The following is a 25468-nucleotide window of genomic DNA, read 5'->3' on the forward strand; positions in this document are numbered from 1 at the left end:
GTCTGTTATCAATCAAATGTAATTATAAGGCACTTTTTACATCAGCAGATGTCACAAAGTGCTTATACAGAAACCCAGCCTAAAACAGCAAGCAATGCAGATGTAGAAGCACTGTGGCTGGGAAAAACTCCCTAGAAAGGCAGGAACCTAGGAAGAAACCTAGAGAGGAACCAAGCTCTGAGGGGTGGCCAGTCCTCTTCTGGCTGTTCGTGGTAGAGATTATAAGAGTACATGGCCATTAAGACCAGATTGTTCTTTAAGATGTTCAAACATTCATAGATTTTTATTTTTCACCTTTATTTAACGAGGCAAGTCAGTTAAGAACAATGACGGCCTAGGAACAGTAGGTTAACTGCCTTGTTCAGGGGCAGAACGACAGATTCTTACCTTGTCAGCCCGGGGATTTGAACTTGCAACCTTTCGGTTATTAGCCCAACACTCTAACCACTAGGCTACCCTACCGCCCCAGCAGGGCCAAATAATAAACACAGTGGTTATAGAGGGTGCAACAGGTCAGCACCTCAGGAGTAAATGTCAGTTGGCTTTTCATTGCCGTGCATTCAGCGAGAGAGAGCGCGAGAGAGACTCAAAACAGCAGGTCTGGGATAAGGTAGCACATCCAGTAAACAGGTCAGGGTTCCATAGCCGCAGGCTGAACAGTTGAAACTGGAGAAGCAGCATGACAAGGTAGCATGTCTGGTGAACAGGTCAGGGTTCCATAGCTGCAGGCAGAACAGCAGAAACTGGATCAGCAGCACGACCAGGTGGACTGGGGATGGGGACAGCTAAAGTTCATCAGGCCAGGTAGTCCTGAGGCATGGTCCAATTGCTCAGGTCCTCTGAGAAGGGGAGAGAGAGAAAGCGAGAGAGAGATTGGAGAATTAGAGGGAGCATACTTAAGATCACACAGGACACCAGATTAGACAGGAGAATTACACCAGATAGGACAGACTGACCCTAGCCCCCTGGCACATAGACTATTGCAGAATAGATACTGGAGACTGAGACGGGTCAGGGGGACGCTGTAGCCCTGCCCGACAATACCCCCGGACAGGGCCAACCAGGAAGGATATAACCCTACCCACTTTGCCAAAGCACAGCCCCACACCACCAGATGGATATCAACAGACCACCAACTTACTACCCTGAGACAAGGCCGAGTATAGCCCAATGGTTTGAATCTCCGAGCCGGCAACGTGGAAAAATCTACCATTCTGCCACTTGTTTGGCTGGAATTGAAAGCTGGGGGGTTCATGACCTTTGTAATGCCATCTTATTTTGTTTTGGCAACAAAGTTTCACTACGGCGGCAGAGGTTGCTAGTGTCTGTCAGCCTGTCTGTCTGGCTCACTGTCTGTTCATTTGTCTACCTGTCTCTGTATGTCTGTCTATCTGTATATTAACATTCCCGTTAACATTGACATTCACCTATTAGTGGTTTACACAATGTAAAATAAGGTGTTCACCCACATCTGTTATGGGCCCCTATGAGGACACCAGTCATTAGGTTTTACCTAGTTTTTGGTCTGATGAGATTATAATGTGAAAGTCCAGGACACACACACACACACAAGTCCAGGACACACACACACAACATCCAACACCGGAAATTCATCGAATTCATCCCGCGATTATTGTGTTTTCAGCCACCGGTAGCTTGTGGGTGCTTTATATGCGCTACAGTCAATTATACATGTCTACTTATATAAAGTATCTCATTATTAATATGCACCTACTTTATGATAGCTAGCAAATTATTTAGCTAACTAACGTTAGCCTGCCTAGCTGGAACTTCTGAAGAAGGAAATGCTTTTATTTCTGCAATTTCCAAAAGACAACCAAACAAAAACATATTTACTTTTTACGAGACGTGTTTGTGGTGCCGTCATGTGCAATAGTAGCCCCATTTCTAACTTATTTGCATTCGTTTTTACTTACACTTGTATGTTGACTTGTCCATTGATGTTGTTTTTAAGTTTTCACTGACTTTTCTTAGTGGATGTACAATCGTCACAAATTGAATTATGGGGAGTTTCAGGCCCCCGGAGTGAACATAATTGTACACTCACAAAGCCGATTTAAAAACGAGGGCTGAGGGGCTTACGTTGCAAACTTCTCTTGCTTGGCTAATCATTTGGCCTGCCCTCCAAGATGGCGATGGGGATTCCCCCAAGGGCATAAGGTGAGTGTAAGTGGACGAGGGTGTGTCTTTTAAATGTTTGGACGGCAGACCTGGTGAATCCAGGTGAAAGCTATGATCCCTTATTGATGTCACCTGTTAAATCCACTTCAATCATTGAAAATTAAGGGGAGGAGGCAGGTTAAAGAAGGATTTTTAAGCCTTGAGACAACTGACACATAGATTGTGTATGTGTGCCATTCAGAGGGAAAATATTGAAGTGCCATTGAACGGGGTATGGTAGTGAGTGTGTCAAGAACTGCAACGCTGCTGGGTTTTTCACGCTCAACAATTTACCATGTGTATCAAGAATGGTCCACCACCCAATGGACATCCAGCCAACTTGGCACAGCTGTAGGAAGCATTGGAGTCAACATGGGCCAGCATCCATGTGGAACACTTTCCACACCTTGTAGATTCCATGCCCCGATGAATAAAGGCTGTTCTGAGGACAAAAGGGGGCGCGGTGCAACATAATATTAGTTAGGCGTTCCTAATGTTTTGTATACTCAGTGTATATGTGTAGGAAGGTGTGTAAGGCAGTAGTTACAGTACATTCGGAAAGCATTCAGGCCTCTTAACTTTTTCCACTTTTTGCTCCATTACAGCCTTGTAAAATTTTTTGTTTTTTTCTCATCAATCTACACACAATACCCCATAATGACAAAGCAAAAACAGGTTTTTAGAGAGTTTTGCAAATATATTAAAAATAAAAACATATTACATTTACATAAGTATTCAGACCCTTTACTCAGTACTTTGTTGAAGCAGCGATTACAGCATCAAGTCTTCTTGGGTATGACGCTACAAGCTTGACACACCTGTATTTGGGTAGTTTCTCCCATTCTTCTCTGCAGATCCTCTCAAACTCTCAAAAACTTCCCCACAGCATGATGCTGCCACCACCATGCTTCACCATAGGGATGGTGCCAGGTTTCCTCCAGACGTGACGCTTGGCATTCAGGCCAAAGAGTTCAATCTTGGTTTCATCAGACCAGAGAATCTTGTTTCTCATGGTCTGAGATGCCTTTTAGGTGCCTTTTGGCAAACTCCAAGTGGGCTATCATGTGCCTTTTACTGAGGAGTGGCTTCCTTCAGGCCATTCTACCATACAGGCCTGATTGGTGGAGTGCTGCAGAGATGGTTGTCCTTCTGAAAGGTTCTCCCATCTCCACAGAGGAACTCTAGAGCTCTGTCAGATTGACCATCAGGTTCTTGGTCACCTCCCTGACCAAGGCCCTTCTCCCCTGATTGCTCAGTTTGACCGGGTGGCCAGCTCTAAGAAGAGTCTTGGTGGGTCCAGACTTCTTCCATTTAAGAATGATGGAGGCCACTGTGTTCTTCAATGCTACAGAATGTTTTTGGGACCCTTCCCCAGATCTGTGCTTCGACACAATCCTGTCTCAGAGCTCTACGGACAACTCCTTCGACCTCATGGCTTGATTTTTGCTCTGACATTCACTGTCAACTGTGGGACCTGATATAGACAGGTGTGTGCCTTTCCAAATCATGTCCAATCAATTACATTTAGTACAGGTGGACTCCAATCATGTTGTAGAAACATCTCAATGATGATCAATGGAAAGAGGATGCACCTGATCTCAATTTCGAGTCTCTATCTTAATACTTACGTAAATACGTTTTTTCTGGTTTTCTTTGCAAACATATCTTAAAACTTGTTTTCGCATTGTCATTATGGGTTATTGTGTCTAGATTGATGATGATAATTTTTTATGGAATCCATATTAGAAAAAGGCTCTAACGTAACTAAATGTGCAAAAAGGGAAGGGGCCTGAATCATTTCCAAATGCACTGTATATAGGATGTCCCTTGACTATAATACAGTATTATACATACTGTAGTCAACATGGGCCATCATCTCTCTGGAACCCTTTCGACACCTTGTGGAGTCGATGCCCCAATGAATTGAGGGTGTTCTGAGGGCAATGTGTTCCTAATGTTTGGTGTACTCAGTGTATGTTTATATTTTACAGTCTCTGACATCGCTCGTTCTGATATTTCAAAACATTTCTGGATTATGTGTGTATAGTTTTTTATTCAATTTTTATTGCTAGGTATTACTGCACTGATGGAGCTAGAAACACAATAATTTCACTGCACCAGCGATAACATCTATAAATCTGTGTACACGACCAATAAACTTGGATTTTATTTGGTACTGTAACTCATTGGGCACCACTCCCATGTTGACACCTGGGAACCCTGTTTTGTTTTGTGCTGAAATGAGCTTGCTCTGGGGTGCAGTGGCACTTTGCTGCTACACTAGGCTAGTTCCTAGTCCCTAAGGGTAGCAGAATAAATTTGATATTTGATACTGCTTCTCTATGAGATCTCAATGGTGAGATGTTTGACATTTTACATTCTCGTAAATCAGTATGTTTGTGTGTGTGTGTGTTCTGAACTAGGCATTTTTGCAACTAGTAGAAATATTTGGCATCCTGGGTGACCACACACACACACACACAAACACAACCACCCAATATGAATGACTGTGGATACCAGTACTGAGGCCATCATTTGCAAATGTATTGTGAAATCTGTTGTAAAATGTATTTTAATGTTTCAAAATTGTATTATATGTTACTGCCTTAATTTTTGCTGGAGCCCAGGAAGATTAATGGGGATCCATAATAACTGAAATACAACACGCCTAAGCAGAATCATGAAATGTCACTACTGATTTGCCCTTTCAAATAGAGCAGCAATAGTAGTTTTCATTGGCATTCTTTAAATCTCCCACTCTGTTTTCTCTCCATAGGTGTGTGCGGCGGTATGAGAACCACTTGAATCGCTGTCATCCCTGCACCGCAGCCTTTTCACCCTGTGGACGATTCATTGCTTCTGGCTCTGAAGACAACTGTGTGAGTGGTGGTTCCTTCCTACTTGTCCTCCTCCCTATTCTCCTCCTCCTCCTCCTCTTCTCTCTTCTTCCTCCACTCCCCCCCCCCTTCCTCATCTTCCTCCTTACTATGGAAAAACGTGACCTGGTATGGAAGTTAAAAGGTAGGGGATGAAATACAGGTGGAGAGTCAGAAGTTCATGTTACTGGATTTCACAGGCTTCGTCCTCTCCCCTGCACTAATCGTTTTTGACGCCATCTAAAATACCTTCAATAGCTATAATAAGTCTGAAATATCTTCACCTAGAGTTGTTTAATGTTAAAGTGACACACGACACATCAGGAAATGTCATGGAAAGCATCTATGATGTGGTGTCAATGGCCACCAGCCCTGGTCTGCATAAAGCGCTCTAATACGCTGTAATACATCTTAAATACCTTTAACTGGAGTCTGTACTGTATGGTGTCACAGGCCATCACCGTACGTTGTAATAGCTGTAGTAAGTCATGCACTGTAAAGGGTTTGCCATGAATTTGACAGTAACTTAAAGGGAGCAAGGTGGCAAGTACAATTCTGTATTTCATATTACAGTGTACAGTAGGTGCATTTGTTTTATGTTACAGTGACACATGATACATAGTCATTTATTTTATGTAAATAATTTTCCCGTGTCCCACAGAGAATAGGAACCACTACCATTTTACACAACATTAAAGACATGCTCCGGAACTTTTGAAACTTCCCGCTTTGGGCTGGATGTGTCAATGTGTAGTTCATACATGCATAATCTATGAGCAGAATTACTGTTTTACCTCAATTAGCCACGAAATCCCTAGTTTGAAAGCAACTGTTTTTCTGGAAGCTGTGCTGTGCCATTTTCCCTACATTTCCTCCCATGTGGGCCAGCCCCCTAGCAATTTGAGTTCTAGCCAATGATCTTCAGCCCCTCACCATTTGAGTGACAAGTAACAAGATGTACACACATCAGCAGAGCGAGAGAGAGCAATGACGTGGTGCAAATATCTGCACATAGGTGACGTAGTACGCAATTTCCAGCTCATGAGCACTACTTTCACTACTGGCTATAACGTATACAAAAGTACCGGAGAATCACTTTAAATACGGCCAATGACCTGTTTTATGTCTTTAGTACATTCACCTAGAGTTGTTTGATGTTAATCTGACAATGGAATGACATGACTCATCAGAAAGTTCATGGAAATGCTTTTTCCAAGACAGTCCCACAGAGAATAGGAAGCAAGAGGAATGCTTGTCATGGCAAGCGCATCACTAGTAAATTAATGCATGCGTGTGTGCATGTGTGCAGGGCCGACTCTAGCCTTTTGGGGTCCATAGCTAAATTTTGTTAGGGGCCCCCCGACCTCATGGGCAAAACATTTTAGTGGCCCCCCTCTTGACGGCAGAAAGAAAAAATATAATTGTAGAGTCAATTTCCTGCAATTCTACACATTTTGCCACGGGACTTAGAGAAAATGTTGCAGTTTTAAAGCAAGTTTGCAGTAATTTTACAAATTTTGTCATGGGGCAAAGAGAAACATTTGCAGTTTTACAGTTCATTTCCTGCAATTCTACACATTTTGCCATGACTTATACCATGTTATTATGACATCTGAGTGAGAGTGACTAACAAAATCCCTGCGTGCTCTGTGTGCCCAGTTGGTAATTCAACCATGATTACTACAAGTTTAGACAGCTGACTAGACTCATTTACCAATCTAAGAACATTTAGCTGACATGGAATGGCAGTGCTAATTTCATCAACAATAACTATGAGGAAAAGTACTCATCAACGACTTATTCCTGAATAAAACTATGACGATAGCTAGAAGAGATGCCCTGGGAAAATACGCAAACTATTACAAATTACTTTTCATTTTAGTTGATAAAAATGGGACGAGACAAGAATTCCATGTGAGACTAATGGGCATTTAATTTGACATGAAGCTCCTTTTCATCTGTTTTGTCCAATCATAAGCCATCATACATGCAGAATATTTCAGGTAATCCTCTCATTGGCAGTTGTGACTTGACTTGTAACTAACCTCAACTAGAAACAATGTTTACTCTCTCGCTTACTTTCATGTAGGCAATGTTTTCTTTGATCACGACAGAAGCTCTATTTTCCCATGTGTGCTGTTATTCATTAGTCTGTGTTGACGCACTCGCAGTGTAGTCCACAAATGCGAGTTGTGGTTGCTTGTTGTTGCTATTTGTTGAATACTAGGAGTACAGTAAGACTTCTGGCATTTTTGTAAGACTCAAATGCTCTCCTTTTCAAGGAAACCACTGTTATTTACTCCCTTGACAGTTATGACTGTGAGATTATAATCAATTAGCAGACTCAGCAGAATCTCTAATCCAGAGCGATTTACAGTTAGTAAGTGCATACATTTTAATACTGGTCACCTGTGGGAATTGAACCCACAACTCTGACTAAAATAGTCTAGTTTTAGTCAACTGATAATAATTAAAACTAACTATCGATGAAATTACAAACATTTTACTAAGACTAAAAGTTATTTTAAGACTAAAACTAAAATAGCTGCCAAAATTAACACTGACATAGGCTATTTGAGTCTCTGTCAGTGACTGGCATAAAAAGAGAAAAAGTGCTGATGCAAATCCAAATCTCAATATGGCAACTACAGTTGAGATCCAGAGTTCCCCAATTTTATATTATTGTCAAAGAATGGGTGGGGCCCCCTAGCAGCTGTGGGGCTCTAGGCGGTCGCTTATGTTGCTTATGCCTGGAACCGGCCCTGCATGTGTGTATGCTTGTGCTTGCATGTGATTTCCAGACAGTTCATTCCAGTGTATGTGTGTTTGTCGTTAATTTGTTTGCGCGTGTTTGTGCGTGCATGCATGTGTGTGTGAGAGGGCATCTAGACAGAGCAGTCCAGATTTACTGCAGTACAATACCTTCTTTTCCTTTTATCTCCTGATAGAGATGGATTTGCAGAAGAATGCTTTCTGTTCTGGGTGTATAATTTATACGCTGGCATCCAGTTCGAGTTATAGGCTCAAATTGAGTTATAACGCTATTATGGGTAACTTCTAAAGCTCCGACTTTACTTTATCGACAAGCCTTGTGCGCCATCTGGGCTGCAGTAACTGCAGAATGCATAAGATTATGGACAGGGGCACACTCAACTACTGTAACAATAGCGCTCAGGTGAAAAGGTTGATGCACTGTAGTGCATATTTTGTCTTGAGCGGATGGTCGGGGGGCCAGAGCATGATTACTAATAATTTGTTGACTACAATAATTTATTGACTACAGATATAATATTTGACTAAAACATAATCATTTCAAACCTTGCTTACATTTGTATACGATCACATATCTCTCTATTATGCATGGGATTACTTTGGAACAGATTTCCAAAATTAAAAATCCTTGAAGCAGATTTGCTGGTGTTTTTTTTTCAGTATTTTATGTCCAAAGAAATATATAATAATAATAATACCCTGTTTTATTTTTGCTCAGGAAACAAGTTAAAATCACGGTCCGCCAGTTGGGGTGTAGCCTTAGTTGCCTGCCTATGAAACAACAAAACGTACTGCTGGTGGTTTAGGTGTATGTAGTTGTACAATATATGATTAAAACATGGTACATGGTAAACATGGCACATACACAGGACATACTATTCTGTTATTTCCATGACTGACACCTTTTAAACCTGCTACAGAATAGGTCTTCCCTCTTCTTGCTGTACAAAACATTGTCTGTGTACCAATTCTCCACCCTTCTCCCCGTCATGGATTTAAAAATGGTGGAAACCCAAAGCCAGTGCTTACCCCAATCCAATGCTTTCCAATTCATGACGGGGAATGTGAGAAACAAAGACTGTCATGGAATTGGATCTTCAAAGGCCAAAATACACACACTCACCTCAGATTTTTACCACATGGCAAAGCGAAAGGGGCTCATTCCTGAACGATGTGTAGAGGTCACAAATCCACGTTCATTGTCACATTTTATTTGCTCTCTCTACCCTCTTTCTTCACAGTTTTTTTTTCTTCCAATCGTGTCTGTCTTTCCTCTGGACTTCTGAGTAAATCTCATCTCTGGTCTTTTATTGAGCAGCTGCTTTGTGTTTAGTGTTCCCTTACGGAAAAAACACATGCATTTCACGTGAATACATGTGAAGTGTTCCAAAAACACATGTTTTTATGTGATCACGTGATCATATGTGATCTTATGTGAAGTTAATGTGTTAACAGGTGACAACCACAGGAGGTTGGTGGCATCTTAATTGTGGGGGACGGGCTTGTGATAATGGCTGGAACAGAATGGGCGGAATGGTATCAAACACATGGTTTCCATGGTTTCCATGTGTTTGATGCCATTCCAATCTCTCCGTTCCAGCCATTATTATGAGCCGTCCTCCCCTCAGCAGTCTCCACTGGTGAGAACATGTAAAGCAAAATGTGATAACATGTAAAAACATGTGATCACGAGAGAAGTGTACCTAAAACATATGTTTTCACGTTATCACATTTTGCTTTACATGTTCTCACCAGTGGAGGCTGCTTCGTGGTGTAATAATGGCTGGAACATGTAAAAACTTGATCACGTGTAAAGTGTTCCTAAAACACATGTTTTCACATGATTTAACATGTGAAATTTCATGTGAAATTATGTGATTTTCAACGTGAAATTATGTGGTTTTTCTGTCAGGGTTGATCCACTCCATGACTGGTGCCAAACCAGCGCCAGAACTGTCTAAACAATTCATCCCTCCCTACCAAGACAACAGTCAGTGGAACTTCTTACATGAAGTCATCGTGTTGAGCTGGGGAGTTATGTTAACCTTCTAAACAGGCCACTGAACAGTGAAACAGAACACTGGAACATCATTTTGAAATAGTACACTACCGATGTCACAAGAATTCATTCTTCTGAAGATTAGTCAGTGGAACTTTTAACTTCGTCCATAATTGTCCAGTGTCGTTATTGTGTTGATACAGTTGATACAGAGTTCTGTTTACCTTCACTAGGCCACTAAACAGTCCATTAGAACACTGAATAGATCAAGATCAGTTTATCCATCCAATTGTACACAAGGTCCAATGAAAATGTAACTTCCACTTTATCCCAACGCTTACGAAAGACACACATATGCATACACATACAGGTTGGAGCAGGAGGCTGCCATACTACAGTGCCCCTGGAGCAGTTTGTGTGGGAGTTTAAGTGCCTTGCTCCAGAACTGATGAGTATATCCATCACAACAATTCATCCCTCCCAACCAAGACAACAGTCAGTGGAACTTCTATTCCATGGGTGTCCACTAGCACAGTTGTGTTGCGACACAGAGTTGCTGGGAAGTTCTGTTCAATTGGCTTCAGGGCCACTAAACAGTAAAACATCACAGTTGATTGAACATTGAACTGAATAAACCACTAGAGTAGATCACTAGAGTAGATCACTTCAGTAGACCACTAGAGTAGATCACTTCAGTAGACCACTAGAGTAGATCACTTCAGTAGATCACTAGAGTAGACCACTAGACTAGACCACTTCAGTAGACCCCTAGAGTAGATCACTTCAGTAGACCACTAGAGTAGATCACTAGAGTAGATCACTAGAGTAGATTACTTCAGTAAACCACTAGAGTAGATCACTTCAGTAGACCACTAGAGTAGATCACTAGAGTAGATCACTAGAGTAGATTACTTCAGTAAACCACTAGAGTAGATCACTTCAGTAAACCACTTCAGTAGACCACTTCAGTAGACCACTTCAGTAGACCACTAGAGTAGATCACTTCAGTAGACCACTAGAGTAGACCACTAGAGTAGAACACTTCAGTAGACCACTTCAGTAGACCACTAGAGTAGATCACTTCAGTAGACCACTAGAGTAGATCACTAGAGTAGATCACTTCAGTAGACCACTTCAGTAGACCACTAGAGTAGATCACTTCAGTAGACCACTAGAGTAGACCACTTCAGTAGACCACTTCAGTAGACCACTAGAGTAGATCACTTCAGTAGACCACTAGAGTAGACCACTAGAGTAGACCACTTCAGTAGACCACTTCAGTAGACCACTTCAGTAGACCACTTCAGTAGACCACTAGAGTAGACCACTAGAGTAGATCACCAAACCAATGATACGTTTAACCTTCAAACATTTATCTTTAAAGCTAGAGCACTGAATAGAACATTGAACCCTTGGGTATAGGCCTATAACTTTTAACTTTTAAGTCAAGCACTTTCTTGTTCTACAAAGAATTTGAACACAGCTATCGTGTTTTGGTGTACAGATAAAATATATGAATGCATGTAGTAGCTATTTTGGTGGCCTGGTGAGTCCAATTCCTTGAAGATGACTGTTCACTTTAGTATTTTAAAGAGTTGGCTCAACATAGCTTCTTGCCATGTGTGGACCAGATTCAGTAAGAGATTTAATTTGTATAAAGGAATTGTTAGTGAAAGACATGAACGCGTTAGCTGGTTAGGACAATGTACTAAAATGTGATGGATTGCTTCCACCAATTATAATTAGTCAAGTAGGTGAGAGGGTCAAGCACACTCAACTCGAGCTCTGTAACTCAAATGTTAGTTACAGAGAAAGTACAAGGCCCTGGGAACCATCACAACCTAAGAGGCCTACCACTCAGTCCAGTCATTAAGCTTATTTTAGATGGCTGTTGAGCAAAGACGGTGAATAGCACCCTGGTGGTTTGGTAATAAGAAACCCAGACCTTAAACTATGTGGTTTGAATGCTTCTTTCTCCAGGTATAAATCTTGCCCTGGTTTTGGAGGTCAAAGCGAATACGTTTTTCCCTCCCTTCACTCAGTGATATATATCTGTAATATAACCGAACATGTTCTTCAGCCAAATCTTTGTGCCAGATGACTCGATCAACTGTCTCGATTGATGTTTTGTCTTGTATCTTCATCCCAATGGTGTTCGTTTACTTATGAACTCATGATTGTTTGTTATTTACAGTGCATGATGTACATCTAACAACAAATGTAGAGATGTTTATAGAAAGATGAAAGGCTGGTTATACCGTTTAGATGTTTGTAGAAAGGTGAAGGCTGGTTATACCGTTTAGATGTTTGTAGAAAGGTGAAGGCTGGTTATAGCGTTTAGATGTTTGTAGAAAGGTGAAGGCTGGTTATACCATTTAGATGTTTGTAGAAAGATGAAAGGCTGGTTATACCGTTTAGATGTTTATAGAAAGATGAAAGGCTGGTTATACCGTTTAGATGTTTGTAGAAAGGTGAAGGCTGGTTATACCGTTTAGATGTTTATAGAAAGATGAAAGGCTGGTTATACCGTTTAGATGTTTGTAGAAAGGTGAAGGCTGGTTATACAGTTTAGATGTTTGTAGAAAGGTGAAGGCTGGTTATACCGTTTAGATGTTTGTAGAAAGGTGAAGGCTGGTTATACCGTTTAGATGTTTGTAGAAAGGTGAAGGCTGGTTATACCGTTTAGATGTTCGTAGAAAGATGATAGGCCACTTACACAGTTGAGTCAGGGGTTTTTTGGTCTGATGACCTGACGAGTCTCAGGTATAAAACATGGGGGTCATTCCATGTCAATTCAACGAAACCGTGACCTCCACCTGTCTCAGATCGTGAAACTTCAAATGATGAGAATCAGAATCAGATCATACAAAGATACAGGCGTCCTTCCTAACTCAGTTGCTGGAGAGGAAGGAAACCGCTCAGGGATTTCACCATGAGAACAATGGTGATTTTAAAACAGTTACAGAGTTTAATGGCTGTGATAGGAGAAAACTGAGGATGGATCAACAACATTGTAGTTATCCACAATACTAACCTAAATGACAGAGTGGAAATAAGGAAGCCTGTACAGAATTAAAAAAATTCTAAAACATGCGTCCTGTTTGCAACCAGGCACTAAATTAATACTGCAAAATATTTGGCAAAGCAATTCACTTTTTGTCCTGAATGCAAAGTGTTATGTCTGGAGAAAATCCATTACAACGCATTACTGAGTACCAAACCTGGTTCAATCTGCTTTCCACCAGACATTGGGAGATGAAGTCACCTTTCAGCAGAACAATAACCTTAAACACAAGGCCAAATCTACACGGGAGTTGCTTACCAAGAAGACAGTGAATGTTCCTGAGTGGCTGAGTTACAGTTTTTACTTAAATCTACTTAAAAATGCATTCCCTCCTTCAACCCGTTTGTTTTTGAGGGAGGATATGACATATTATGTCCCTATAGCGCCTCTCATGGTATTTTTTCCAATGCAACATTTTTGTTGAGGCAGAGTTGTTTTAATTACTTTTCCAGACTAGTGAGTATCAAACTGTGTCTGTAAGACATCCAAGATTTTTCTGAAGAATCCCTTCTTCTCCCTAGCCGACTTTACCTTCCTTTTTTTCTTCTGTGTGTTTGGTGAAAGCAGTGGAATAATATATGAATGCTGATGGTTGTCGGATTATTAATTGCAGGGACTTGTCTTCTCTCGATGAAGCAACAGAAGTTTGAGAGCATCTCCTTTGAGAGTGGACGCTTCCAGGCATTTCTTGGCAGCCGGTGGGGCTTGGTGAAGCGTGTACGGTAGTGAGCTACACCATACCTTATTTGTGACCGCCCTGAGAGTGGCGTGAGCCAGAGGCATTTGTATTTGTCTTCATATTTAACAAGACAATCATGGAAAAAGAACTCTCAAAAAAGAACTGAACACCCCCCAAAAAGACTCCCTAAAAATTGAAATTGTGTATCATATGACACCGTTTCCACACACTCAAAAACAGAATGTAGGCAAGTACACGAGACCAAAGCTGTTATCAGAAGGCTTCGGGATTCAGTGTGTATGCCTGGACTATAACTGTAAAGTTGGATCTTCAGCTTACACAACTCCCAGTGTTGAGGGAAAACTATCTCTAAACCTGCAGACGAAAAAAACAACATTGATTATTTTATTTGCTTTTAGAGCTTAGTTTGTCCTCCCATTTATAGTAAACTCATCACCACCAATGTGTCACTGTCCCAACACCCTCAGTACCCCATAATGTCAAAGTGAAATTAAAAATTAAAAGCTGAAATGTCTTAAATCAGTAAGTATTCAACACCTTTGTTATGGCAAGCTTGAATAAGTTCAGGAGTAAAAATGTGCTTAAAGGAACACTCCACCCAAAACCGTATGCATCATACAGGGATGATTTCTGTATTTTGTGAGTTAAATATCTTGAAAACTTGATTGCTGACAAGCAAAACATATTGGGACTTTGTCAACAACTTTCTAATGAAACAAATACCCAGAGATTGTTTTTTGATGGAGTTTTCCTTTAACAAGTCACATAGTAAGATGTATGGACTCGTTCTGTGTGCAATAATAGTGTCTAACATGATTTTGGAATAACTCTCATCTCTGTACCCCACATACAGTTGAAGTCGGAAGTTTATACACATTTTGGTTGGAGTAATTAAAACTTGTTTTTTAACCACTCCACAAATTTCTTGTTTACAAACTATAGGTTTGTCAAGTCGGTTAGGACATCTACTTTGTGCATGACACAAGTAATTCTTCCAACAATTGTTTACAAACATTTTCACTTATAATTCACTGTATCACAATTCCAGTGGGTCAGAAGTTTACATACACTAAGTTGACTGTGCCTTTAAACAGCTTGGAAAATTCCAGAAAATTATGTCATGGCTTTAGAAGCTTCTGATAGGCTAATTGACATCATTTGAGTCAATTGGAGGTGCACCTGTGGATGTATTTCAAGGCCTATCTTCACTCAGTGCCTCTTTGCTTGACATCAAGGGAAAATCTAAAGAAATCAGCCAAGACCTCAGAAAAATAATTGTAGACCTCCACAAGTCTGGTTCATCCTTGGGAGCAATTTCCAAATGCCTGAAGGTACCACGTTCATCTGTACAAACAATAGTACGCAAGTATAAACACCATGGGACCACGCAGCCGTCATACCGCTCAGGAAGGAGACGCGTTCTGTCTCCTAGAGATGAACGTACTTTGGTGCGAAAAGTGCAAATCAATCCCAGAGCAGCAAAGGTGCTGGAGGAAACAGGTACAAAAGTGTCTATCCACAGTAAAACAAGTCCTATATCGACATAACCTGAAAGGCCGCTTAGCAAGGAAGAAGTCACTGCTCCAAAACCGCAATTAAAAAGCCAGACTACGGTTTGCAACTGCACATTGGGACAAAGATCGTACTTTGGAGAAATGTCCTCTGGTCTGATGAAACAAAAATATAACTATTTGGCCATAATGACCATCGTTATGTTTGGAGGAAAAAGGGGGAGGGTTGCAAGCCGAAGAACACAATCCCAACCGTGAAGCACGCGGGTGGCAGCATCATGTGGGGGTGCTTTGCTGCAGGAGGGACTGGTGCAATTCACAAAATAGATGGCGTCATGAGGAATGACAATGTGGATATATTGAAGCAACATCTCAAGACATCAGTCAGGAAGTTAAAGCTTGGTGACAAATTGTTATTCCAAATGGACAATGACCCCAAGCGTACTTCCAAAGTTGTGGCAAAATGTCTTAAGGACAACAAAGTCAAGGTGTTGGAGTGGCCATCACAAAGCCCTGACCTCAATCCCATAGAACATTTGTGAGCAGAACTGAAAAGGCGTGTGCGAGCAAGGAGGCCTACAAACTTAACTCAGTTACACCAGCTCTGTCATGTTACGAACCGGCTCAGAGTTCGCAACAAAAGGGAGACAACGTGCAGACAAGGAGTATCAAAAATATTTATTAGCTACCACAACCAAAAACAACAAGGTGTCTGCATGGAGAGAGTCTCTCCAATGAATATGGAAGAGGTGCCTTTATCCTGGGACACACCCGAGCCCAGGTGTTTCCCATGTAGCTGACGACCCTTCCAACTCCGCCCACCGGCATCCTAATAAGGAAACAAGAACAAAGAGAGAGAATACGGCAGACAGAGTGGGAGGGTCGTCACAGTCAGGAGGAATGGGCCAAAATTCACCCAACTTATTGTGGGAAGCTTGTGGAAGGCTACTTGAAATGTTTGACCCAAGTTAAACAATTTAAAGGCAATCCTACCAAATTCTAATTGAGTGTATGTACATTTCTGAAACACTGAGAATGTGATGAAATAAATAAAAGCTGAATTAAATCATTCTCTCTTCTATTATTGTGACATTTCACATTCTTAAAATAAAGTGGTGATCCTAACTGACCTAAGACAGGGAATTTTTACTATGATTAAATGTCAGGAATTGTGAAAAACTGAGTTTAAATGTATTTGGCTAAGGTGTATGTAAACTTCCGTCTTCAACTGCATACAATTATCTGTTAAGTCCCTCAGTCGGGTAGTGAATTTCAAACACAGATTCGACCACAAAGACCAGGGAGGTTTTCCAATGCCTCGCAATGAAGGGCACCTATTGGTAGATTTTTAATTTTAAACAGACATTTAATATCCCTTTGAGCATGGTGAAGGTATTAATTACACTTTAGATGGTGTATCAATACACCCAGTCAGGACAATAACCTAAAACACAAGGCCAAATCTACACTGGAGTTGCTTACCAAGATGACAGTGAATGTTCCTGAGTGGCAGAGTTACAGTTTTGACTTAAATCTACTTAAAATCTATGGCAAGACCTGAAAATTGTTGTCTAGCAATGATCAACAACCAATATGTCAGAGTTTGAAGAATTTTGAAAAGGATAATGGTGAAATGTTGAACATTCCAGGTATGGAAAGCTCTTAGAGACTTACACATACAGACTCAGACAAAGTATTGACTTAGGGGTGTTTGCAAACATTTAAAAAAACAGGTTTTCATTTGTCATTATGGGGTAGTGTATGTTGGTGGGTGATATTTTTGTTTGTTTAATACATTTTGAATTCAGGCTGTAACACAACAAAATTAGGAATAATACTTGCTGAAGGCACTGTACATATACACTGAGTGTACAAAACACTCCATGACACAGACTGACCAGGTGAATCCAGGTGAAAGCTATGATCCCTTATTGATGTCACCTGTTAAATCCACTTCAATCATTGTACATTAAAGGGAGGAGGCAGGTTAAAGAAGGATTTTTAAGCCTTGAGACAATTGAGACATGGATTGTGTATGTGTGCCATTCAGAGGGTGAATGGACAAGACAAAGTATTGAGGTGCCATTGAACGGAGTATGGTAGTAGGTGCCAGGTGCACCAGTTTGAGTATGTCAAGAACTGCAGCGCTGCTGTGTTTTTTACACACAACATTTGCCCATGTGTATCAAGAATGGTCCACCACCCAAAGGACATCCAGCCAACTTGGCACAGCTGTGGGAAACATTGGAGTCAACATGGGCCAGCATCCCTGTGGAACACTTTTGACACCTTGTAGATTCCATGCCCCGATGAATTGAGGCTGTTCTGAGGATTAAAGGGGGTGTAACTCAATATTAGGAAGGTGTTCCTAATGTTTTGTGCACTGAGTGTAAGTAGACAGTTATGAATATAAGGCTAGTAAACCCTACTGATTCATAGTGTTGTCACACATTAGGCTCATCATCATAACCATGCATGACCTCATCACTCTACACTGACCTTATTCACAAAGATAAAAAAAAATCGCCGCACACAAAGAAATTTAGGAGTACAATGAAAACTATTGGACATATTAAAGCTAGAATCCTTTATTTTTCTAGGCACTCTGGTGCTCCTACATAAAAATTCCAGGTCGCACAAGAAAATATTTAGGTGCGTATGCTAGTAAATGGTCACACTGTAGAGCCCTGGACCATGTTGTCCGTCTGGCGTCGAGTTTAAAATAAATCGCCCTACGGCATGTTGTCCGTCTTTTTTGATTTAATCTTTATTTAACCAATCCCATTGATGTCAGAAGACCTCTGTCCCAAGGGAGACCTGGTCATTATTGCCATAGGTTATGAGACTGTGGGCCCTGATGTTAGGCTTCAGAGGCGTGTTCCGTTATCCCCTACCTTTCTTACTCTACAGCTGTTGTGGAGATCTATAGGGGGCCTCAGGCTGGAATGAGGCAAGGCTTGCAGGGCCAGATGACCTCTGTGGTGAGGTAGCAGGACTGGACCCCTCATTGAGGATTCCTTCCTGTTCCAACTGCCTGATGTGATGCTCTGGCCTTACAAACCCCATCAGAGTGCATCAATAAGAATGTACATTCTAGTAATTATATTTCTATGGCTGTATCTGTAGCTCTGTATCTCTACCATGCTATGGGCCCTTCTAGGGAGCACTATCCCCATGCTTTTTTCGGGGAAGCCTAATAAAAAGCAGCTGCAGGAATCTGATGAGTCGTCGTCTGGTAACAAACATCCCCACATCTGGTTTTATCTGTGTTCATGGCTTATGGTCCCCCGTCCTCATCCCTCCTTTCCCTCCTACTCCTCCTCCTCTTCCTCCTCCTCTCAACTATCTTTCACTCACTGTTCTTTCTTATTTTTTACACACTGTGAAAAGTCTCTTTACTTTTGTATGTCAGTTTGTTGGTGGAGAAGAGATTGGAGTAGAAACTTCCAAATTGTACAAAATAATCGAATACCTACAGACTGTATTATGTTGGTCCTCTTCTGCAGTATCCAGACTTTCTTTGAAGTTACAGATTGACTACCTTATACTTTACGTTTTGACATCAGCAGCCAAGTCATACAACAAAATGTTTTGATGTACCTCCTTGAGCCATTTTCTCCTCTCTTCAGGCCTATGTGTATGACATCCGCAGCAGCAGCTACCTCCACAAGCTCCAGAGACACTCAGACACCATCCTCAATGTGACCTTTAACCCTGCTACACCTGAGGTGAGGACTGGCCAATTGCCTCTTAAAATCACACCCTCTCTCCTCCGCATTCTATTTTCTTCTCTGGTCTGTCTTTCTATTACCTGTCCATATTCACATACAGTGAGGGAAAAAAGTATTTGATCCCCTGCTGATTTTGTACGTTTGCCCACTGACAAAGAAATGATCAGTCTATAATTTTAATGGTAGGTTTATTTGAACAGTGAGAGACAGAATAACAACAAAAAAATCCAGAAAAACGCATGTCAAAAATGTTATAAATTGATTTGCATTTTAATGAGGGAAATAAGTATTTGACCCCTCTGCAAACATGACTTAGTACTTGTTGGCAAAACCCTTGTTGGCAATCACAGAGGTCAGATGTTTCTTGTAGTTGGCCACCAGGTTTGCACACATCTCAGGAGGGATTTTGGCCCACTCCTTTTTGCAGATTTTCTGCAAGTCATTAAGGTTTCGAGGCTGATGTTTGGCAACTCGAACCTTCAGCTCCCTCCACAGATTTTCTATGGGATTAAGGTCTGGAGACTGAGCAATCGGGGGAGAAGGGCCTTGGTCAGGGAGGTAACCAAGAACCCAATGGTCACTGACAGAGCTCTTTGGAGCCTTCCAGAAGGACAACCATCTCTGCAGCTCTCCACCACTCAGGCCTTTATGGTAGGGTGGCCAGACGGAAACCACTCCTCAGTAAAAGGCACATGGCAGCCCGCTTGGAGTTTGCCAAAAGGCACTTAAAGAATCTCAGATCATAAGAAACAAGATTCTCTGGTCTGATGAAACCAAGATTGAACTATTTTGCCTGAATGCCAAGGGTCACGTCTGGAGCAAACCTGGCACCATCCCTACGGTGAAGCATGGTGGTGGCAGCATCGTGCTGTGGGGATGTTTTTCAGCTTGAGAGCATCTGCAGAGAAGAAAGGGAGAAGCTCGCCAAATACAGGTGTGCCAAGCTTGTAGCGTCATACCCCAGAAGACTCGATGCTGTAATTGCTGCCAAAGATGCTTCAACAAAGTACTGAGTATAGGGTCTGAATACTTATGTGAATGTGATATTTCAGTTTATTATTTGTAATAAATTAGCAGACATTTCTCAACCTGATTTTGCTTTGTCATTATGAGGTATTGTGTGTAGATTGATGAGGTAAAAAAAACAATTTGATCAATTTTAGAATTAGGCTGTAACGTAACAAATTGTGGAAAAATCAATCAGGTCTGAATACTTTCTGAAGGCACTGTATACGCTGTATATAAAAAATGATGTGGACTCCCCTTCAAATTAGTGGATTTGAGTATTTCACTCACCCCCGTTGCTGACAGGTGTATAAAATCGCAATGCCAAGCGTCGGCTGGAGTGGTGTAAAGCTCGCCGCTATTGGACTTTGGAGCAGTGGAAACGCGTTCTCTGGAGTGATGAATCATGCTTTACCGTCTGGCAGTCCGATGGACGAATCTGGGTTTGGCAGATGCCAGGAGAACGCTACCTGCCCCAATGCATAGTGCCAACTGTAAAGTTTGGTGGAGGAGGAATAATGGTCAGGTGCTGTTTTTCATGGTTCAGACTAGGCCCCTTAGTTCCAGTAAAGGGAAATCTTACTGCTACAGCATACATTGACATTCTAGACAATTCTGTGCTTCCAACTTTGTGGCAACAGTTTGGAGAAGGCCCTTTCCTGTTTCAGCATGACAATGCCCCCTTGCACAAAGCGAGGTCCATACCGAAATGGTTTGTCGAGATTGGTGTGGAAGATCTTGACTCGCCTGAATTGGCATGAATTGGAACACCGACTGCGAGCCTGGCCTAATCGCCCAACGTCAGTGCCCGACCTCACTAATACTCTTGTGGCTGAATGGAAGTCCCCGCAGCAATGTTCCAACATCTAGTAGAAAGCCTTGCCAGAAGAGTGGAGGCTGTTATAGTTCAAAGGGGGGACTAACTCCATACGCTCATACCTGTACGCTCTCGTTGGCTGGCGCTCGCTTCATACTCGTTGCCAAACCCACTGGCTCCAGGTCATCTACAAGACCCTGCTAGGTAAAGTCCCCCCTTATCTCAGCTCACTGGTCACCATAGCAGGACCCACCTGTAGCACGCGCTCCAGCAGGTATATCTCTCTGGTCACCCCCAAAGCCAATTCCTCCTTTGGTCGTCTCTCCTTCCAGTTCTCTGCTGCCAATGACTGGAACGAACTACAAAAATCTCTGAAACTGGAAACACTTATCTCCCTCACTATCTTTAAGCACCAGCTGTCAGAGCAGCTCACAGATCACTGCACCTGTACATAGCCCATCTATAATTTAGCCCAAACAACTACCTCTTCCCCTACTGTATTTATTTATTTATTTTGCTCCTTTGCACCCCATTATTTCTATTTCTACTTTGCACTTTCTTCCACTACAAATATACCATTCCAGTTTTTTACTTGCTATATTGTATTTACTTTGCCACCATGGCCTTTTTTGCCTTTATCTCACTTATCTCACCTCATTTGCTCACATTGTATATAGACTTATTTTTCTACTGTATTATTGACTGTATGTTTGTTTTCATCCATGTGTAACTCTGTGTTATTGTATTATGTCTCGAACTGCTTTGCTTTATCTTGGCCAGGTCGCAATTGAAAATGAGAACTTGTTCTCAACTTGCCTACCTGGTTAAATAAAGGTGAAAAAAAAAGAATAAAACAAAAAATATTAATGCCCATGATTTTGGAATGATATGTTTGTCAAGCAGGTGTCCACATACTGTTGTAGTATACTAGTTATGTAGTATACGTCCTCCAATTCACCTCGCTCCCTCTCTTGTTAACTTATTGTGAAATAAATATCCGTACAGACTCAAGTCAGTCTGAACATGGTGGTAATTCATTAACCAGACATAGAATAAGGCTTCTGGTTTATTTTGTTGTCCTGCTCCCCTTAGACTTCCTCTCCTATCAATTGGATATTGGACACCGCTTTAGAGGGAGGCCCAGCATACAAAAACACACTGTGATTTCTGCTGCTGTGTTGGATTCCATGGAGAACCCCTGGGATTACAGACCTGGGTTCAAATGATGGTATGTGTTTGTTTTTTCAACTACTTTGAGTGTTTGCTTGAGCCTGCCCGGGGTGCCATATGGATGGGGTTAGCAATTTTGGGACTATACCATTGGTAATATTGTGCCAGGCAAGCTCAATCAAATTAATTGAAAGTATTTCGAAAAATATTTGAACCCATATCTGGCAATGTCTGCTGTGTGGATTCCATGGAAAGGAAAACCCCCAGGATTATTAGATTAGTTGAATCCCACTTTGTACTAAAGGTCTGCCAGGTTCATTAAATAGTACCCGCAAAACACCAGTCTCAACGTCAACAGTGAAGAGGCGACTCCGGGATACTGGCTTTCTAGGCATAGTTCCTCTGTCCAGTGTTTGTGTTCTTTTGCCCATCTTAATCTTTTCTTTTTATTGGTCAGTCTGAGATATGGATTTTTCTTTGCAACTCTGCCTAGAAGTCCAGCATCCCGGAGTCGCCTCTTCACTGTTGACATTGAGACTGGTGTTTTGTGGGTACTATTTAATGAAGCTGCCAGTTGAGGACTTGTGAGGCGTCTGTTTCTCAAACTAGACACTCTAATGTACTTGTCCACTTGCTCAGTTGTGTACCGGGGCCTCTCACTCTTTCTATTCTGGTTAGGGCCAGTTTGCGCTGTTCTGTGAAGGGAGTAGTACACAGCGTTGTACGAGATCTTCAGTTTCTTGGCAATTTTTCTCATGGAATAGCCTTAATTTCTCAGAACAAGAATAGACTGACGAGTTTCAGAAGAAAGTTCTTTGTTTCTGGCAATTTTGAGCCTGTAATCGAACCCACAAATGATGCTCCAGATACTCAACTAGTCTAAAGAAGGACAGTTTTATTGCTTCTTTAATCAGGACAACAGTTTTCAGCTGTGCTAATATAATTGCAAAAGGGTTTTCTAATGATCATTTAGCCTTTTAAAATGATACACTTGGATTAGCTAACACAACGTGCCATTGGAACACAGGAGTGATGGTTGCTGATAGTGGCCCTCTGTATGTCTATGTAGATATTCCATTCAAAATCAGCAATTTTCAGCTACAGTAGTCGTTTACAACATTAAGTGTCTACACTGTATTTCTGATCAATTTTATGAATTTTGTGTTGTCTACTGTATTTAAATGCCACTTTAAACGTGTTCATGATACTGCAACAAAATTTCCCCATGGGGACAATAAAGTCCGTAATGTAAAGTAAACACACCACGCTGAACGAACAGCAGACGATTTGCAGACGAAAGTACATATCGATATTCAGTGCCCTTAGTCACCCTCCATGAACTCCCAGTCTCACCTCATTGTGGATGAATATACACTGCTCAAAAAATTAAAGGGAACACTTAAACAACACAATGTAACTCCAAGTCAATCACACTTCTGTGAAATCAAACTGTCCACTTAGGAAGCAACACTGATTGACAATAAATTTCACATGCTGTTGTGCAAATGGAATAGACAACAGGTGGAAATTATAGGCAATTAGCAATACACCCCCAATAAAGGACTGGTTCTGCAGGTGGGGACCACAGACCACTTCTCAGTTCCTATGCTTCCTGGCTGATGTTTTGGTCACTTTTGAATGCTGGCGGTGCTTTCACTCTAGTGGTAGCATGAGACGGAGTCTACAACCCACACAAGTGGCTCAGGGAGTACAGCTCATCCAGGATGGCACATCAATGCGAGCTGTGGCAAGAAGGTTTGCTGTGTCTGTCAGCGTAGTGTCCAGAGCATGGAGGCGCTACCAGGAGACAGGCCAGTACATCAGGACACGTGGAGGAGGCCGTAGGAGGGCAACAACCCAGCAGCAGGACCGCTACCTCCACCTTTGTGCAAGGAGGAGCAGGAGGAGCACTGCCAGAGCCCTGCAAAATGACCTCTAGCAGGCCACAAATGTGCATGTGTCTGCTCAAACGGTCAGAAACAGACTCCATGAGGGTGGTATGAGGGCCCGACGTCCACAGGTGGGGGTTGTGCTTACAGCCCAACACCGTGCAGGACGTTTGGCATTTGCCAGAAAACACCAAGATTGGCAAATTCGCCACTGGCGCCCTGTGCTCGTCACAGATGAAAGCAGGTTCACACTGAGCACATGTGACAGACGTGACAGAGTCTGGAGACGCCGTGGAGAACGTCTGCTGCCTGCAACATCCTCCATCATGACAGGTTTGGCGGTGGGTCAGTCATGGTGTGGGGTGGCATTTCTTTGGGGGGCCGCACAGCCCTCCATGTGCTCGCCAGAGGTAGCTTGACTGCCATTAGGTACCGAGATGAGATCCTCAGACCCCTTGTGAGACCATATGCTGGTGCGGTTGGCCCTGGGTTCCTCCTAATGCAAGACAATGCTAGACCTCATGTGGCTGGAGTGTGTCAGCAGTTCCTGCAAGAGGAAGGCATTGATGCTATGGACTGGCCCGCCCGTTCCCCAGACCTAAATCCAATTGAGCACATCTGGGACATCATGTCTCGCTCCATCCACCAACGCCACGTTGCACCACAGACTGTCCAGGAGTTGGCGGATGCTTTAGTCCAGGTCTGGGAGGAGATCCCTCAGGAGACCATCCGCCACCTCATCAGGAGCATGCCCAGGCGTTGTAGGGAGGTCATACAGGCACGTGGAGGCCACACACACTACTGAGCCTCATTTTGACTTGTTTTAAGGACATTACATCAAAGTTGGATCAGCCTGTAGTGTGGTTTTCCACTTTAATTTTGAGTGTGACTCCAAATCCAGACCTCCATGGGTTGATAAATTGGATTTCCATTGATTATTTTTGTGTGATTTTGTTGTCAGCACATTCAACTATGTAAAGAAAAAAGTATTTAATAAGATTATTTATTTCATTCAGATCTAGGATGTGTTGTTTAAGTGTCCCCTTTATTTTTTTGAGCAGTATATATTTTTCAACATACTGAACTCAATGTGTCAGATTTAAAGTTGCAGTATGGTTTATAGTTCTTTAGCTCTCCTCCTGAATTTGGAGTCATCAAGACAGGATGACAGAGGCACTCAATCCATTTTACAACTCTCACCTCACATGGTGATGGAAAGGAACACTTTGGCCTAACATCCACTCAAGTCAAGTTGGGTTAACAGGGGCCTCTAGGGCACTGCTACTTTCCTCAAAATAGCAGTGACGTTAATCACCACACAACTAAATAATTAAACTGGCTACCAGTATTACTAAAAGTAGCCTAGTTCTGTCATTCTGTCACTGTTTAGGTTCTAACACAGCTCAGTGTATTGTAACTCAAACTTTCATCACTTCAAACACCCTGAAGATGAATTGTGTTTTTTGATACCAGCACTAGGATTAAACTGAACCATGAAACCCTGAAATCCGAGGTAGAAATTATAAATAGCTCTAGCTCTGATGGACTTAACAGAGACTGGAGTGAAAGTGGAGCTGGAGGGAAGCAGAGTAGTTGGAGAGCATGTTGATTTACAGGTAAGAATGGCTTGTGCTATGGCGCTGAGTGTTCTCTGGACACACTGCTTAGTGGGGTATTAAACATCCCCAGTGGGGTATTTAGCACACATGCATGCACGCACGCACACACGTATGAAAACACACACATGCACACA

At 42.0% G+C, this 25468-nt stretch overlaps 1 protein-coding gene across 1 annotated transcript in view; it reads left to right on the forward strand.

The window, feature by feature from the left end:
* The window catches only part of wdr27 (WD repeat domain 27), a 168998-nt gene that overhangs the window by 83417 nt on the left and 60113 nt on the right, over nucleotides 1–25468 (forward strand). The window contains exons 23-24 of the mRNA XM_014180055.3: nucleotides 4958–5060; nucleotides 18733–18831. Of these exons, the coding sequence (XP_014035530.3) occupies nucleotides 4958–5060; nucleotides 18733–18831 (202 nt within the window). The remainder of the gene's footprint in view (nucleotides 1–4957; nucleotides 5061–18732; nucleotides 18832–25468) is intronic.

The sequence above is a fragment of the Salmo salar genome, chromosome 28 (genome assembly GCF_965601325.2).
Source record: "Salmo salar chromosome 28, fSalSal1, whole genome shotgun sequence".
NCBI lineage: Eukaryota > Metazoa > Chordata > Actinopteri > Salmoniformes > Salmonidae > Salmo > Salmo salar.